The following is a 19,507-nucleotide window of genomic DNA, read 5'->3' on the forward strand; positions in this document are numbered from 1 at the left end:
TGGTTCACTGTAAATAATTTCATTTAGCATTTAGATACAAAAGATTTCATCCTATTCAAGAATGTCGACAAACCAGGATTTCAGACACTAAACCTAGCATTGGTAGACCCAGGAACTAAATCTAGCCACGAACCAACACTTCGCCTAAACCTAGCATTGGTAGAACAAGGAACTAAATCTAGCCTGGAACCAAGACGTCGCCTAGCCACGAACCAACACTTCGCCTAAACCTAGCATTGGTAGACCCAGCAACTAAATCTGACCTCGGACCAAGACGTCGCTTAAACCTAGCATTGGTAGACCCAGAAACTAAATCTAGGCCCGAACCAACACTTCGCCTAAACCTAGCATTGGTAGACCAAGGAACTAAATCTAGCGTCGGACCAGGACGTCGCCTAAACCTAGCATTGGTAGACCCAGGAACTAAATCTAGCCTGGAACCAAGACGTCGCCTAGCCACGAACCAACACTTCGCCTAAACCTAGCATTGGTAGACCCAGCAACTAAATCTGACCTCGGACCAAGACGTCGCTTAAACCTAGTATTGGTAGACCCAGAAACTAAATCTAGGCCCGAACCAACACTTCGCCTAAACCTAGCATTGGTAGACCAAGGAACTAAATCTAGCCTCGGACCAAGACGTCGCCTAAACCTAGCATTGGTAGACCCAGGAACTAAATCTAGCCTGGAACCAAGACGTCGCCTAGCCACGAACCAACACTTCGCCTAAACCTAGCATTGGTAGACCCAGCAACTAAATCTGACCTCGGACCAAGACGTCGCTTAAACCTAGCATTGGTAGACCCAGAAACTAAATCTAGGCCCGAACCAACACTTCGCCTAAACCTAGCATTGGTTGACCCAGTAACTAAATCTAACCTCGGACCAAGACGTCGCCTAAACCTAGCATTGGTAGACCCAGGAACTAAATCTAGGCCCGAACCAACACTTTGCCTAAACCTAGTATTGGTAGACCAAGGAACTAAATCTAGCCTGGAACCAAGATGTCGCCTAGCCTCGAACCAACACTTCGCCTAAACCTAGCATTGGTAGACCCAGGAAATAAATCAAGGCCCGAACCAACACTTCGCCTAAACCTAGCACTGGTAGACCCAGGAACTAAATCTAGGCCCGAACCAACACAGTAATTCAGCTCCAAGCTAAACGTATTCTACCCGCAAATGAAGAATAACTTAACTGCGATCAAGGCACAACTTATACCACAACCCAAGGGTAACCCAATTATAACCGAGAGACAACATAACTGCAGATTAAAACCAAAAATTTGAAGAATAACCCAACTATAACCTTCAAGCAACGTAACCATAACGTAACCACAACCTAGGAGTAACCTGACGGTAACTTAACCAGAACTGGAGCAAAAACTGGTTGCAGTCAATTTGAAACGTAATTATAGCTTACTTGCAGTGTATTCCATATGTTTTCTTAACCTTAATAGCACTTTATTAGGTTTAATTAACATAAAAGCCTGAGCCATTCTCTTGTCTGAAAGATGGGATCTAAGCGGATGTGAGAGGATTTAAGCTCAAGTTAGATTAACATTTAAAGCTCATTAATTACAGTATTTTAGCCTTATTAGTGTTCTTTTAAGAGTTAATTGATTAATATTAGCATTAGCATGCTAGCAGTAATGGACTGGCACCAGAAACAGAATATCTATACGATATAGATCCGCAAACAAGCGCCACAGCAACAAAAATACACCCTTTTTCCACCAAAAAACAGGCCAAAAACACACATTGGCTGAGCTGAATTGCATATGCAAATTACTGCTGTAAAAATCGGTTTAAAAAGGCTAAAAAAAAGCTACTTATGCTTCATAAAAACTTAAGAAAACTTGCAGATATACTTTATGGACCGGGAGGATTCCAAAAGGATAGTCATCTCAAAATTATTTTTTTACTCACCGTCGTATAGTCAGGTAGGCCGAAACACAAAACCAGGGATTAATTTCCATTCATCTTCAGAAGTTATCGCATCCAGCGGTTATCCTTGTGTGAGGGTGATGTCTGTTTGCGTTGCCATAACTTTTAGGAGGGAGGTCTGGTAGAAGCTTGATGCTTGACATCCGCCAGTCACGACCTTCGACCTTTCGCCGTCCGTTGCCTTTTTTGGCGCTTATGTGGAAAATTCAGTCCTAAATTATGCTATTTTAGACTCGGTTATTATATTAAGGCCTCTAAATAATCTCAATGGCTACATAACCTTTTAACTCCACTATCTAAACATTCAAATTACAGATTGACCTTTGACCTTACGTGGTTGTTTTAGGCCATTTAGGGCGGCATTTCAGTCCTTATTTCTGTTATTAGACATCTAACTTTGACTTTTACATTGCTCTTTCTAATTTACTTCAACCTACACTGGTACTGCTTTATTGTTCAATGCAAGTAATAGCATTTAATGTTTTTAAAACTCGTTTTAAAGGACAAATTCGTTCAAAACTCAAACCAGGCCCCAACTACACGATTGTGGGCCTGACCAAACTCGATTAGCAATTGGCTATGAGACACTCGCCTGGAAATGATCAACCAAGGCGGGCCGCCTCAGAGGAGGGTGTCTAGTGTTTAAAGTGCCGAAACACCCGATGAATCTGAGGTCCACTACTGATGAAGTGTCTTAAACATTTCCCTCTCGTAACCATACTTTGAGGGAGTAGAGAAAGTATGGCAAGAGTTGCCTCTTTGAAGAAATATTATACACATCTTCTACTTGATCTATCACCACTCAAACCAACACTCAACCTAAACCTACCGTTGGTAGACCTAAGGACTAAATCTAGCCCCGAACCAACACTTAAACCTAAACCTACCGTCGGTAGACCTAAGGACTAAATCTAGGCCCGAGCCAACACTTAACCTAAACCTACCGTTCGTAGCCCTATGGACTTGAACCCTAGTCTTCCCAACACAACGGAACTACAAGCTAAGAGTTACCTGACGTTAACTTGACCACAATTTGAGCAAAGGCTGGTCGCAGTCAATTTTGAAACCTTAAACAGCACTCGCTGACGGAATGCAATGCCCGATCAGGATTATCGGGCAGTGACTTTCGGGTTACTGCCTGATTCGCTGGTCTGGAGTAAGTTTAGTCAAAAACTTTGCGTTCCCAGAGCCGATTGATGTTCAGATCGAACTTCGAACCAACCTTCGCACTAAATCTAACCGAAACCGAATCCCTGGTCTTCCACATTCTTAGCCCCATGCCTACTAAGGCTATTCTCCTGGAATGGGAGATAGATAAAGGCTTCCTTGGTATAGTCAGACATGCGTCGGCCCGTGCACTATCCTCAGTCTCCCTACTTCAAACTTTCCTAGACGGGTGCTAGGTTGGGGGGAGCTGTTGTAATTTTTCTAACCTAACCTTCGCCAGAGCCATCGGACTTGACATACCAGATTTTACGCACAGAATCCTCTATAGGGGCTTGTTTTTTGAATGCGATTTGAAATTCGCTCCCTCCGATGTCTCCTTCCTGTTTGTGCGGGGAGGAGATGTGGGAGGGGGAGGTGAACCTAAGCCCAGACAGGCTTTTTGGGGGGGCGTGTGGCCCAGACAGGTCTATCGCCTCCTGGTTCACTGTAAATAATTTCATTTAGCATTTAGATACAAAAGATTTCATCCTATTCAAGAATGTCGACAAACCAGGATTTCAGACACTAAACCTAGCATTGGTAGACCCAGGAACTAAATCTAGCCACGAACCAACACTTCGCCTAAACCTAGCATTGGTAGAACAAGGAACTAAATCTAGCCTGGAACCAAGACGTCGCCTAGCCACGAACCAACACTTCGCCTAAACCTAGCATTGGTAGACCCAGCAACTAAATCTGACCTCGGACCAAGACGTCGCTTAAACCTAGCATTGGTAGACCCAGAAACTAAATCTAGGCCCGAACCAACACTTCGCCTAAACCTAGCATTGGTAGACCAAGGAACTAAATCTAGCGTCGGACCAGGACGTCGCCTAAACCTAGCATTGGTAGACCCAGGAACTAAATCTAGCCTGGAACCAAGACGTCGCCTAGCCACGAACCAACACTTCGCCTAAACCTAGCATTGGTAGACCCAGCAACTAAATCTGACCTCGGACCAAGACGTCGCTTAAACCTAGTATTGGTAGACCCAGAAACTAAATCTAGGCCCGAACCAACACTTCGCCTAAACCTAGCATTGGTAGACCAAGGAACTAAATCTAGCCTCGGACCAAGACGTCGCCTAAACCTAGCATTGGTAGACCCAGGAACTAAATCTAGCCTGGAACCAAGACGTCGCCTAGCCACGAACCAACACTTCGCCTAAACCTAGCATTGGTAGACCCAGCAACTAAATCTGACCTCGGACCAAGACGTCGCTTAAACCTAGCATTGGTAGACCCAGAAACTAAATCTAGGCCCGAACCAACACTTCGCCTAAACCTAGCATTGGTTGACCCAGTAACTAAATCTAACCTCGGACCAAGACGTCGCCTAAACCTAGCATTGGTAGACCCAGGAACTAAATCTAGGCCCGAACCAACACTTTGCCTAAACCTAGTATTGGTAGACCAAGGAACTAAATCTAGCCTGGAACCAAGATGTCGCCTAGCCTCGAACCAACACTTCGCCTAAACCTAGCATTGGTAGACCCAGGAAATAAATCAAGGCCCGAACCAACACTTCGCCTAAACCTAGCACTGGTAGACCCAGGAACTAAATCTAGGCCCGAACCAACACAGTAATTCAGCTCCAAGCTAAACGTATTCTACCCGCAAATGAAGAATAACTTAACTGCGATCAAGGCACAACTTATACCACAACCCAAGGGTAACCCAATTATAACCGAGAGACAACATAACTGCAGATTAAAACCAAAAATTTGAAGAATAACCCAACTATAACCTTCAAGCAACGTAACCATAACGTAACCACAACCTAGGAGTAACCTGACGGTAACTTAACCAGAACTGGAGCAAAAACTGGTTGCAGTCAATTTGAAACGTAATTATAGCTTACTTGCAGTGTATTCCATATGTTTTCTTAACCTTAATAGCACTTTATTAGGTTTAATTAACATAAAAGCCTGAGCCATTCTCTTGTCTGAAAGATGGGATCTAAGCGGATGTGAGAGGATTTAAGCTCAAGTTAGATTAACATTTAAAGCTCATTAATTACAGTATTTTAGCCTTATTAGTGTTCTTTTAAGAGTTAATTGATTAATATTAGCATTAGCATGCTAGCAGTAATGGACTGGCACCAGAAACAGAATATCTATACGATATAGATCCGCAAACAAGCGCCACAGCAACAAAAATACACCCTTTTTCCACCAAAAAACAGGCCAAAAACACACATTGGCTGAGCTGAATTGCATATGCAAATTACTGCTGTAAAAATCGGTTTAAAAAGGCTAAAAAAAAGCTACTTATGCTTCATAAAAACTTAAGAAAACTTGCAGATATACTTTATGGACCGGGAGGATTCCAAAAGGATAGTCATCTCAAAATTATTTTTTTACTCACCGTCGTATAGTCAGGTAGGCCGAAACACAAAACCAGGGATTAATTTCCATTCATCTTCAGAAGTTATCGCATCCAGCGGTTATCCTTGTGTGAGGGTGATGTCTGTTTGCGTTGCCATAACTTTTAGGAGGGAGGTCTGGTAGAAGCTTGATGCTTGACATCCGCCAGTCACGACCTTCGACCTTTCGCCGTCCGTTGCCTTTTTTGGCGCTTATGTGGAAAATTCAGTCCTAAATTATGCTATTTTAGACTCGGTTATTATATTAAGGCCTCTAAATAATCTCAATGGCTACATAACCTTTTAACTCCACTATCTAAACATTCAAATTACAGATTGACCTTTGACCTTACGTGGTTGTTTTAGGCCATTTAGGGCGGCATTTCAGTCCTTATTTCTGTTATTAGACATCTAACTTTGACTTTTACATTGCTCTTTCTAATTTACTTCAACCTACACTGGTACTGCTTTATTGTTCAATGCAAGTAATAGCATTTAATGTTTTTAAAACTCGTTTTAAAGGACAAATTCGTTCAAAACTCAAACCAGGCCCCAACTACACGATTGTGGGCCTGACCAAACTCGATTAGCAATTGGCTATGAGACACTCGCCTGGAAATGATCAACCAAGGCGGGCCGCCTCAGAGGAGGGTGTCTAGTGTTTAAAGTGCCGAAACACCCGATGAATCTGAGGTCCACTACTGATGAAGTGTCTTAAACATTTCCCTCTCGTAACCATACTTTGAGGGAGTAGAGAAAGTATGGCAAGAGTTGCCTCTTTGAAGAAATATTATACACATCTTCTACTTGATCTATCACCACTCAAACCAACACTCAACCTAAACCTACCGTTGGTAGACCTAAGGACTAAATCTAGCCCCGAACCAACACTTAAACCTAAACCTACCGTCGGTAGACCTAAGGACTAAATCTAGGCCCGAGCCAACACTTAACCTAAACCTACCGTTCGTAGCCCTATGGACTTGAACCCTAGTCTTCCCAACACAACGGAACTACAAGCTAAGAGTTACCTGACGTTAACTTGACCACAATTTGAGCAAAGGCTGGTCGCAGTCAATTTTGAAACCTTAAACAGCACTCGCTGACGGAATGCAATGCCCGATCAGGATTATCGGGCAGTGACTTTCGGGTTACTGCCTGATTCGCTGGTCTGGAGTAAGTTTAGTCAAAAACTTTGCGTTCCCAGAGCCGATTGATGTTCAGATCGAACTTCGAACCAACCTTCGCACTAAATCTAACCGAAACCGAATCCCTGGTCTTCCACATTCTTAGCCCCATGCCTACTAAGGCTATTCTCCTGGAATGGGAGATAGATAAAGGCTTCCTTGGTATAGTCAGACATGCGTCGGCCCGTGCACTATCCTCAGTCTCCCTACTTCAAACTTTCCTAGACGGGTGCTAGGTTGGGGGGAGCTGTTGTAATTTTTCTAACCTAACCCTAACCCTAACCCTAACCTAACCCTAACCCTAACCCTAACCCTAACCCTAACCCTAACCCTAACCCTAACCCTAACCCTATCGGGCAGTGACTTTCGGGTTACTGCCTGATTCGCTGGTCTGGAGTAAGTTTAGTCAAAAACTTTGCATTCCCAGAGCCGATTGATGTTCAGATCGAACTTCGAACCAACCTTCGCACTAAATCTAACCGAAACCGAATTCCTGGTCTTCCACATTCTTAGCCCCATGCCTACTAAGGCTATTCTCCTGGAATGGGAGATAGATAAAGGCTTCCTTGGTATAGTCAGACATGCGTCGGCCCGTGCACTATCCTCAGTCTCCCTACTTCAAACTTTCCTAGACGGGTGCTAGGTTGGGGGGAGCTGTTGTAATTTTTCTAACCTAACCGTCGGTAGACCTAAGGACTAAATCTAGCACCGAACCAACACTTTAACCTAAACCTACCATCGGTAGACCTAAGGACAAAATCTAGCCCCGAACCAACACTTAACCTAAACCTACCTTTCGTAGCCCTATGGACTTGAACCCTAGTCTTCCCAACACAACGGAACTACAAGCTAAGAGTTACCTGACGTTAACTTGACCACAATTTGAGCAAAGGCTGGTCGCAGTCAATTTTGAAACCTTAAACAGCACTCGCTGACGGAATGCAATGCCTGATCAGGATTATCGAGCAGTGACTTTTGGGTTACTGCCTGATTCGCTGGTCCGGAGTAAGTTTAGTCAAAAACTTTGCGTTCCCAGAGCCGATTGATGTTCAGATCGAACTTCGAACCAACCTTCGCACTAAATCTAACCGAAACCGAATTCCTGGTCTTCCACATTCTTAGCCCCATGCCTACTAAGGCTATTCTCCTGGAATGGGAGATAGATAAAGGCTTCCTTGGTATAGTCAGACATGCGTCGGCCCGTGCACTATCCTCAGTCTCCCTACTTCAAACTTTCCTAGACGGGTGCTAGGTTGGGGGGAGCTGTTGTAATTTTTCTAACCTAACACATTATGTTAAATATAATAAAAATAAAATAAAAAACTAACACAACCATACCTGAAGTATTGCGAGAACCACTGTCAATTGAATTGCTCTCTCAATTGAAAATGGCCTCTACGCAAAGGTTTTCTGTCAGTGAGATTTTGTCACAGGTGTTTGACAGTGAAAGTGGGGGCGTGTGTTTCAGAGTGTTGTTAAGTAGTCAACAAAGACATCAATTACCTGACACTAACCTTTTAGAAAAAAAAACATATTATAGAGATTTTAAATTTGGGGTCAAATTGACCCCAGTGGATAAAATGTGTTAGCAGATTTTAGGGTAACAGTAGGGTTAATGGAACTCTTCATCAATAAAGAGCAATTAACAATAAAAACACTTTCACTGCTTAGAACACTAACCATTTTCTCAAAGCACATAATGAGGATCCTTTGCAAAGTCTTGGGTCTGTATAAGAGAGAGAGAGAGAGAGAAAGAGAGAGGGAGAGGGAAAGAGAAAGATGAGTTCCATATTTTCACATTTTTAATCCAAAATTATATCACATGACTTGACCTAACTAAAGCTAATTTTAGAAACAGAACACAAAACAGACAGAATAACATAAAATAATAGAAAGTGTGATGAGTACAATTCATTGAAAGAACAAAAAAAGAATGGCAAAAGAGCATGAAAGAGGAGTTCAGCATTCTAACTTTGAAAGGCAGTTGAGAATGAACATTAGAATGAATTTCCCTAGCCTCCTGAGTCATTGCTGTTTGAACATGTGTGCAATGTATACATCTTACTCACCATTTTCAAATGAAATCCCACTGAAAGTCCATGAGCTTGCACAAGAGGCTGGTGTGTGAATTGACGGTTCTTCTTATCTTCCCCTTTGCAGCCTTTGTTCGTTTTTCTGGGTTTATACCCACAAAGCATCTGAAAAATTACACACTGGTTAAAAATCTAGTAATTCACACAGACTAACAGCACAACAAAGACAACAAATGTACATGAACTATCCTCAACATGCCATCACCGGACCTGTTGAAACCATGCTTGAGCCACAGCTATAGGCCAGAAAAAATGCAGGTGTTAACAGACAATATCTTACCTCTGGATGAATTAAAGTGTGCAGGCTGCCTCCTCCTGGTACTGTAGGTTAAAGATGTAAAAACAGAAAAAAAAAAAAAAAAAATAACAAAAACGCCAACCCTGTCACAAAGGTCGACTGGATCCCTTCGCAAACGATTTGGCCCTCAAGGCTGAGCATCCAGCGCTGGGAGCGGCTTTCCGTTTCTCCTGAAACAGAAAAGTTTTAGCTGTCAAATTTCTGTTTTAGTTTTCATTTTGAATACAGTTTAGTTTGATACCATTGAATTCACCACATACAACACTAAAGCCAACTGTCTTTTCTAAAACCAACTTACCAAGAAGTATCAGACGAGGAGTTGCAGGTATAGAGAGAGAAACTATCAAGGTCAGCTGCAGTGGCATATACCTAGGACATAGAACAAATTAAACACAATATTAATGACATAAGACTACCACTGAGTGAGATAGATCTATATATCTAGATAGATATATAGATAGAATGAAATATAAAAAATAGTCACACCAGCATGTCTGGTAGCCCAAACAGCTATAATCCATCAAAGACGAGCAGCTGACATGAATTCATCAAATTTGATACTGTTTATATACAGTCTTAGACCAACTATTAGCATGATAAACAGCTATCAGTAAATAGATTTATGTTAGCCGTTTGATTTTCAGTATGAATCTGCCATCCCTTTAACCAGACGTGCACATGGCAAGAATGCCACACAAACTTGACAACGGGAATGCTACTTAAACTTTATAGGCCTAACGTTAGCCTATTATTGTTTATATATTTAATCGTATACATAAATGGACATTAAAATGATTGCGTTGTTTCTAAAATTAATGGACAAACTATCGCAATGTTGCTAGCTTGAATCACCTTGGCTCATTAGCAGTTATTCATGTCGTGTAAGTCCGTGGCGTTTAGTATAACGTTACATCAACATCACTGATAGACATTAAAATTATGCATGACTTTCAAAAAACTCTTTAATCTCACCAGATTATTGTGATTTTGGTCGATGTAACCACCGCAATCTTCCGACATGGATCTCCGTGTTCGTTGCTTGCAGGGTTCAAATGCCGCCTTCTACGCTCTTACCAGTTCCCACTCCAGAATGCAAGAAAAAAAATGCTGTATGAACATCTTATTTCAGATAGTGGCGCCAAATAAAGTGGCACCTACCACCAGCGGGCTGCTTGTTATATGGATATTTACACCGTGTTCAGAAATAACAGGGGTGACACGGAGATACAGATACAGACACACACTGGGAGCGCAATTCCTCAACTAAATGTATAGGCCGTCTCGCGTAAAATCCGGAGTGGTTGCATTAAAAAAAGGGTATTACACCCACGATAACAAAACACATTTGCATATGCGCAGAAAACACCGCAAACTTTCTTGTTTCTGTCTGTGGAATAGGCTATGCAAGATTATTCTCGATAACATTTGCAGTAGAGAAATCAGGTGTTTAATTTGTCTAATCTTCATTCAGTAAATGCATACAATATTTAGTTTGTTACTAATGGATTTGCACCGTCGACTATTGATTGAATCAGTCGTTGTTTAGCAAACCCTAACCCTAATCCACTGATAAATTATAACTTTTTTATAATAAGCATAAAATTGCATATCAGCATTTATCTCCATAACGTTACATACCAGACCATCTAACTCTATCCGACATCTTGTGTTTTCGATTTTGCGGTTAAATAACAAAAACGAGGTGTTATTTAACATATATTTACTAAAATTGACAGTAATGCGCAGTAATTAAAAATAACAGGTTAATCATGTTGAAAATTGGGTGTAAATTAATAGAAACATTTAACAGTGTAGTAAACAATGATAAAAATACTCTGTATATGTACCATAATGAATGCTGTCACATATTAAATAAATAATAAGGCCATTTTTTTTCTTTTTTTGTATCTTACAAATTCACCTTTCATTGATTAAACCCATCTCTGTACAGTCAAACATGACACAACGCTAAAATATCTTGGACTGACACTTGAAACACTTCTGACTTTCAAAACACATTCACAAACTTGTAAAGCAAGTTCAGCAGTGTTTCCTGAGAATCAACTTTTCAGTTTAACTGATGAAATCCCTTCCTGATAGAAGTGAAAGACATTTCAGAGCCACTGTTCAACAGTTCAGAGAAAGAAAAGTCTGGAATATAATTTGAGGTGAGTGTTTCATCTTTCTTTAGTTGTTTTGATGCATAAGTGTCGTCTTATAATGTGCCATTGGTTAGTTTGTGCTTGTTCAATGCTGTGCTAAAGTCATTTTGATGATTTGATTGAAACCTCTTCATGTCGTGATCAACCGATGATCAGATGTCTGTCAGTGAATCACAGAAAGCTGTGTGTCCTGATACTGCTGTCACATGATGTGAAATCACTGCTATTCTCATTTTACTGTTTATTATTGAGGATGTGTGTCTCAAATAATAATTCTTCACTGTTGAATGTATATCTGTAAAAAAAATTAGGTTGAAAAAGTATGGCTGAATGGCTTTATATCATAATAATGATTTATAATGAAGGCACACAATCTGCGTGTGACATAATCGTTCATGTGCTAAAAAAACCTCTGAAACATAGAGTTGTTTATCTGAATTAAAGTAACCCTGAAACATGATTGATTGTCATATATCTGGTTTCTTGAAACCATCCAGCTGTCAAACCGGTTTCATTTGTTTTCCTGAAGTGGTCCTGGTTAAACTGGTTCTGAAGAGTGTTTTTCTTCAGTGGTTTCAGTTAAGAGTAATAAAGTAGTACAGCAAATCATCTCTATTCCCTTCGTAAAGTAAACAGAAATACCAGTATCACGTATCATTGTGCTGTTTCTGTATTGAACTGATGTCCTTCACAATGAATGACTGTAAGAAAGCTAAAATGCTGTTAGTCTGCAGTACATCAGTAGACCACTGCAGTACAGCTACATGTGAGTAAAGTACACTAGAGTACAGCTGCAGTATAATTATCTTAGATTTCACACAGACACACAGGAAATGCCTGGTTTTGGCTCAGACTCCAGATGCATGAACTGACAAAGACTCCTAGAAATGATCTCAACCACAGGAGCTTCACTCTTCATCCTCATGATCATGCTGAGTCCAGTTCACTGATCTATAATAGAGAACTGGATTGCTCATGACGTCATAAACGTGAAGCCACTGCGCCGCCATATTAGTATTCCCCAGTACTCGCATTCCATTGAATGAATAGGAAATGATGTGATTTCATTGAGAAAACATCACATAACAAGTCAGCGTTTTTATATCTGAAGTCTCACTGTACATTTTCACAACGCAAACGTCCTAAGCATGTAAACGGTTATTTGTTTATTGTCAGGAATTCCCTCTGCTTATTAAAAATGTACGTTCATAGCCTACATTACAGTCATGTACATCAGATAAACATAAACATCGGGCGTTCAACAAATGTTTACAAAAGAAAAAGTGCTCATAAATCTGAATGAAGACCTTAATTCATCTTAGTACAGATATTCACTGTTTATGTCATTTTGTTGTATTTATTCGTACAGTAGGCTAACTGCATGTTTCAACAATACTTTTGTTATTAATTAGTTTATTATATATTATATTATTATATATTCATTATTAACAGTATTAATTTTGAAGCAGGTAATGATTTGTTCGTTAAATTAATAATTAATTCAACATATACGCAGAATTTTACTCACATGGAAATGGTAATGTTAGTAAATCATTACAGAATTCGCTGATTTGAAGAGTCTGAAATAGATGCTGCTCATTAAAATATACGCACCATAACTATACCGCTGACTACGAGCAATAATATACAATCAAAACAATTTCAGATAGACTACTAATACCTTATACATAGTTTTTTTTTTATTTCCTGCATAATTAGGTACCTAAAGAAATATATTGTGTATTGGATCAGTTAACTCACCTGTGTCTGCAAGTGCGCGGCTGACACACCCACCTAAACGATTTCAATATATATCGCTTATACAACCCGAAAAGACCATAAACATTCCAGATAACATCTTAAGTATAATTTATTTACATACACATATTCTTAAAACTGATGCTGTGTGAATGAAACGCTTCAAATCGGGTGATTTTAGGTCAGTGGTTTACATGCTAAATCAATGGCGCACTCTGCCGGTAGGGAATAGTAAGATGGCGGATGAACACTTCTGGTGGCTTCACTGCCCAACGGCAGTTTAGAACGCAATGAGCGATCCAGTCATTATATAGATCAGTTGTCTAGTTAAACCAACAGCACAGCTGTCAGACTAACACAAACCAATGGTGTAAACTAAAGTATCTTCAGTCTAATGCAGCTACAGAATCACACCAACACAGATGCAGTGACTCATTTGTCCACCTGTCAGTGACATCACTGAAGTGAAAATACATACAGGTGCATCTCAATAATTTGGGGGGTGGCACAAGATGGTGACCTGAACAGTTGTGTTGGTTCGAGCTCTGAGGCGTTTTGAGGAGTTTGCATCCTTTGGGTGAATTTTTGTCTTTTAACAATAAGGCAGGGAGTGGGAACTCCTTATAAAGAAAGAATGCACAATATTTTTACATGTATTAACCGAAGTAAACTAATCTATACTGATACCAAGGCTGTACAGATCAGTGCACATGTGAAGTTTGCAAAATAATAAAAATCGAAAGTTACTCTCTTCACTTTTTGATGCGTCTTCTGGAGTCTGTTATTCATTGCCCAATGCACCAACAAACATCCCTCTCGCAAAAAAACAGGAAGATGATCCTAAAGATTTGAATGCCGACATACTTCATGCTGTCAGTGCCCTCAATGATCGCTTTTCATCAATGAAACAACAACTCGCCCAAAATTCGGTTACTATTGTTAATCTTTCGAAGACTGTTGACGTTTTTAGTTGTTTTAAGATAATTTCTCTTAACGTTAGGGGTTTACGTGACAGCATTAAAGGAAAATCATTGTTTATTTTTGTCAGACCTACTAATGCAAATATATATTTTTTTTACAAGAGACACATTCATGTGAAACTGATGTTAAGTGGTGGCGTTCTCACTGGGAAGATCAAATCTTTTGTTGTCATGCTTCTCATCATTCGGTTTTAGAAGGGGTTAGTTCAACAGAAGGGAGATTGTTATTCATAGTTGTTAAGCTGGATAATTCAGTTTTTGTTTTAGGTAATGTTTACGGCTATGATTCTTTTGTCCAAGCCAAGAATATGTCCATGGTGGTCACTTATTCTATATCTGAATTGTTGAAAAAATATCAAGGTACCCTCTTGATAATGGGTGGCCCAGAGGCCCCAGATGATTTTCTTAGATCCACATACGTCATAATCCTCTAAATTTAAATTTACTAGCTTTTTGTCTTCCCATCTGTCTATTGTGGATATTTGGAGATTCTTAAATTGTAGTGAAAGATGTTACTTTTGAAGTGATTCCTCTCGATCTTTACAATCAAGGATTGACCTATGGTTGGTAAACTACTTAAACATAACAGCTTGACTAAGGAACAGGCACTTATGACAGAATTAGACATTTATTTTAAAATAAATAAATAAATAAATCTTACATTACAATCTCGACAGATTAGAATATGGTGACATGCCAATCAGCTAATCAACTCGAAACACCTGCAAACGTTTCCTTTCCAGAAGGCCAGCAATACACAGTTTTTTTTTTTCATTGGTCTTATTGAATATTTTAATTTAACACTACACAACAGAGCACTCACACAGAAAGCAGCTGTCCCATGGCAAGTGAGTTTATGTAAAAAATAAAAAAATAAAAAAAAAGCAGATACAAAAACAGTCGGTTATGTGTGTGAAGGTGAACAGAAAAATTGGGAAATTGCATGTTTACATTAAATCTGTGCAGCAGGAGCGTAATACACAATAAATCAATTAATAAATCCACTGCTGTCTTGTCTCCTCTGAGGCTGGGACTCTAAATAGTGTTCTGTGCTTGTCTGTGTAACGTGCTGAAATGAGAGAGTGGAAGCAATAGCAGGTGAATGAATATTATTTAAGGCAGATAGTGAACACAGTCCGTGAATGATGGGTCTCCCGGCTGGGTGAGGCAGGGGTGAGATGGCAGACAGTGTGGTGGCGTGAGTCCCGTGGTGGTGATATCCAGAGTGCAGATCCAACGAAGACAAGACGAACTCAGACAGGAACAATCCACAAGATGATCGACGCACACGAAGACAAACCAACACTGCAAACATCCAGTAGAACTATCGGACGGGGAAAGAGAGAATGAGGTGAGTATTTATGGGCTGAAGGTAATGATGAACACCTGTGCCGGACTGATTGGCAGCTCAGCTGAGTGAGCACACGATCACATGACAAACCCACAGATCACAAGACATGAGAAGACGATTGATGTGTGCACCGTGACAGTACCCCTCCTCCTAGGAACGTCCCCCGACGTTCCCAATCCCTTTTACCTGTCGATTGAAATCATCGATAAGGGAGTGATCCAGGATGTCTCTGGCAGGTACCCAACTCCTCTCCTCCGGACCGTAACCTTCCCAGTCCACCAAGTACTGGTATCCGCGTCCCCTCCGCCTGGAGTCCAGAATACGATTGACCGAATAGGTAGTCTCCCCGTCTACGAGTCGCGGCGGTGGGGGAACTGGGGCTGGCGGATTAATACGTGCGAAAAACACGGGTTTAATTTTGGAGACATGAAAAACGGGATGGATCCTCCTGTATACTGGAGGAAGTTTAAGGCGGACTGCCACCGGACTAATGATCTTGGTGACAGGGAATGGGCCAATGAATTTAGGAGCCAGTTTATTCGAAACGGAGCGGAGCGGAATGTCTTTGGTAGAAAGCCACACTTTAGAACCGACGACGTATACGGGAGGCCTTGACCGGTGGCGATCAGCCTTGGCCTTGGTGCGCGCCCCCACCCGGAGTAGAGTCTCACGGGCTCTAGTCCAGGTGCGACGACACCTCTGAACAAAGGCGTGGGCAGAGGGGACCGCGACTTCGGATTCCAGACTAGGAAAGATTGGTGGCTGGTACCCTAAACTACATTCAAATGGTGATAGGCCCGTGGATGATACTGGTAATGAATTGTGGGCATACTCCACCATTGAGAGTTGTTGGCTCCAGGAGGAAGGATTTCTAGAGACCATACAACGTAATGTTCTTTCTAAATCTTGGTTGGCTCTCTCAGTTTGGCCATTGGACTGAGGATGGAAGCCAGAAGAAAGACTAACAGTTGCCCCCAGTAATTTACAAAATTCTTGCCAAAATTTGGACACAAATTGAGGTCCCCTGTCGGAGACCACGTCTGTCGGGAGGCCATGTAACCGAAAGACGTGATCAACTACAGTCACCGCTGTCTCCTTGGCTGAGGGTAATTTGGGCAAGGGAATAAAGTGGGCCGCCTTCGAGAACCGGTCCACCACGGTCAAAACTACCGTGTTACCCTGAGAGGGTGGGAGGGCGGTGATAAAATCTAGCGCGATATGGGACCAGGGTCTCGAAGGGACCGGCAGCGGTTGAAGGAGCCCAGCAGGAGGTCTGTTAGACGTCTTACCAGTGGCGCAAACTGAACAAGCCAAAACAAAACTGCGAACATCACGAGTCATACGAGGCCACCAAAATCGTTGCTTGACCAAAAATGTGGTTCGATTAACTCCTGGATGACAAGCTACATTAGAACAATGTCCCCATTGAATAACCTCGGACCGTAATTCCTCTGGCACAAATAAACGATTCGGTGGACACGCGACCGGAGGCGTTACCCCTTCTAAGGCTGTCTTAACCTTCGCTTCGACCTCCCACGTGAGAGTAGAGACGATGAGTGTCTCGGGAAAAATACTCTCGGGAGTGGACGGGCGGGCGGAATGATCAAAAATTCGCGATAAAGAATCGGGTTTGACATTTTTGGAACCCGGGCGGTACGAAAGAGTGAAGTCAAAACGTCCGAAAAACAGTGCCCACCGAGCCTGCCTAGAGTTCAATCTTTTAGCAGTTCTGATATACTCGAGGTTCTTGTGATCGGTCCATACAATAAAGGGTACCCCCGACCCCTCTAACCAATGACGCCATTCTTCCAATGCCAATTTGACTGCCAACAACTCTCGATTACCAATATCATAATTTGATTCCGCAGGTGACAGACGATGAGAAAAAAACGCGCAAGGATGCATTTTGTCGTCTGTGAGCGAACGCTGGGACAGGACCGCACCTACCCCCACCTCTGACGCGTCAACCTCCACCACAAACTGACGTGATGGATCAGGGGTAACAAGGATGGGAGCCGAAACAAAGCGACTTTTCAGTTTGGCAAACGCAGCTTCCGCTGCGTCTGACCACCTGAACGTAGTTTTGGGGGAGGTAAAAGCGGTCAGAGGCGAGGCTAGTTGGCTGAAGTTGCGAACAAAGCGCCGGTAGAAATTGGCGAACCCCAGAAACCTCTGCAGGGCCTTACGAGAATCTGGGGTTGGCCAATCCACCACAGCCTTAACCTTCTCAGGATCCACGCGAACTCCCTCAGCCGACAAGATGTACCCTAGAAAAGGAACAGACTGTGCATGAAAAACGCATTTCTCCGCCTTGACAAAAAGCCCATTCTCTAACAGCCTCTGAAGCACTCGTCTGACGTGCTGCACATGTTCCTGGAGAGATGAAGAAAAAATCAATATGTCGTCCAGGTAGACATATATGAACTGATCGACCATGTCTCGCAGCACGTCATTGACGAGTGCTTGAAAGACCCCTGGGGAGTTGGACAAGCCGAAGGGCATGACCGAGTATTCAAAGTGCCCCCTGGGGGTATTAAAAGCGGTCTTCCATTCATCTCCCCTCCTGATGCGAACCAAATGATATGCGTTTCTTAAGTCCAATTTAGTGAAGACTGACGCTCCCTGCAACCTCTCGAAAGCTGAAGATATCAACGGCAAAGGATAAGTATTCTTTACCGTGATATTATTCAGCCCCCGGTAATCAATACAAGGTCGCAGAGATCCGTACTTCTTCCCCACAAAAAAGAACCCCGCCCCCGCTGGAGAAGAGGAGGGTCGAATGAACCCGGCTGCTAGAGAATCAGAAATGTATTTCTCCATAGCCTCTCTCTCAGGAACCGAGAGCGAATATAATTTGCCCTTGGGCGGAGACGTACCTGGCAGTAACTCTATAGCACAGTCATAGGGACGATGCGGAGGAAGAGAAGCAGCCCGAGACTTACTGAACACTTCCTTCAGGTCGAGATACTCTGTGGGCACGTTACACAGATCCACCGCCTTCTCCTGAAACACAGAAACAGAGACAGACGGACAAGCAGACACAAGACAAGACTCATGACAACTTTTGCTCCACTCAGACACAGACTTAAGCTGCCAATCAATCCGGGGATTGTGTTTGACGAGCCAGGGGTGTCCAAGGACCACAGGTGCATGAGGGGAATCCAGGATGAGAAAGGGAATCCTCTCACTGTGGTTGCCAGACACAGTGAGAGTGACGGGTTCTGTGGTGTGGGTAATCCTGGGTAATGTCTGACCATTTAATGCAGAGACAGCGATAGAAGTGGTGAGGGAGGAGAGAGGAACATGATTATGAAGTGCAAAGTTATAGTCCATGAAGTTACCTTCAGCCCCAGAGTCCAGAAGTGCCGTGCAGAGGTGATCGTGATTCTGCCATCTTAACCTTACCGGGAGGAGCGTGGAGGTCGAACTGGATGAGGTCTTCTTAGCGGAGATCCCACCCGACAGTAGCCTCAGATTTACTGCCGGGCTGGGCCTTTTACTGGACAGTTGAACGCGAAATGTCCCTTGGCTCCACAGTATAGACAAAGGCCCTGGGACCTCCGCCTCTCCTTCTCCTCCCGGGAAAGCCGAGCTCGACCCACCTGCATGGGCTCGTGATCGTAGGAAGGGCTGACCGCGTCGTGGCCGCTGGCTCGTGGTGGAACTTCCTCCCCAGGGGGGAGCCGAGCGAATAATCCACGTCGCTCGACTCGGGAGAGACGAGAGTCTACCCGCAAAGCAAGATCGATCAGTCCATTGAGGTTGGCGGGTAGATCCAGGGCGTAGATCTCCTTTTGGACGCGATCAGCCAGCCCATGCAGGAATCTGTCCCACTGCGCCTCCTCGTTCCATTGGCACTCTGCCGCCAGGGTGCGAAACTCGATAGAGTAGTCAGAAACGGATCTCCCCCCCCTGTTGGAGATCCATTAAGGTCCGCGCGGCCTCCCTCCCAGAAGCCGCGCGGTCGAACACCCGCTTCATCTCGGCGGAGAGTGCTTCGAACGAGGCACAACAGGGATCTTGACTTTCCCACACGGCCGTGCCCCAAAGTGCCGCCCTCCCCGTTAATAGGGTGAGTACGAATGCCACCTTGCTTTCCTCACTAGCAAACGTGCGAGATTGTAGCGCAAAATGCATAGAGCATTTAGTGAGGAAAGCTCGG

General features: G+C 42.8%; 1 protein-coding gene across 1 annotated transcript in view; it reads right to left on the minus strand.

The window, feature by feature from the left end:
• The window catches only part of LOC141326053 (uncharacterized), a 117,471-nt gene that overhangs the window by 97,671 nt on the left and 293 nt on the right, over nucleotides 1-19,507 (minus strand). Inside the window, exons 2-4 of the mRNA XM_073834754.1 lie at nucleotides 18,948-19,072; nucleotides 15,128-15,318; nucleotides 9,393-9,463 (exon numbers count right to left, since the gene is read on the minus strand). Coding sequence (XP_073690855.1) covers nucleotides 9,393-9,463; nucleotides 15,128-15,318; nucleotides 18,948-19,072 — 387 coding nt within the window. The remainder of the gene's footprint in view (nucleotides 1-9,392; nucleotides 9,464-15,127; nucleotides 15,319-18,947; nucleotides 19,073-19,507) is intronic.

Source organism: Garra rufa, chromosome 2 (genome assembly GCF_049309525.1).
Source record: "Garra rufa chromosome 2, GarRuf1.0, whole genome shotgun sequence".
NCBI lineage: Eukaryota > Metazoa > Chordata > Actinopteri > Cypriniformes > Cyprinidae > Garra > Garra rufa.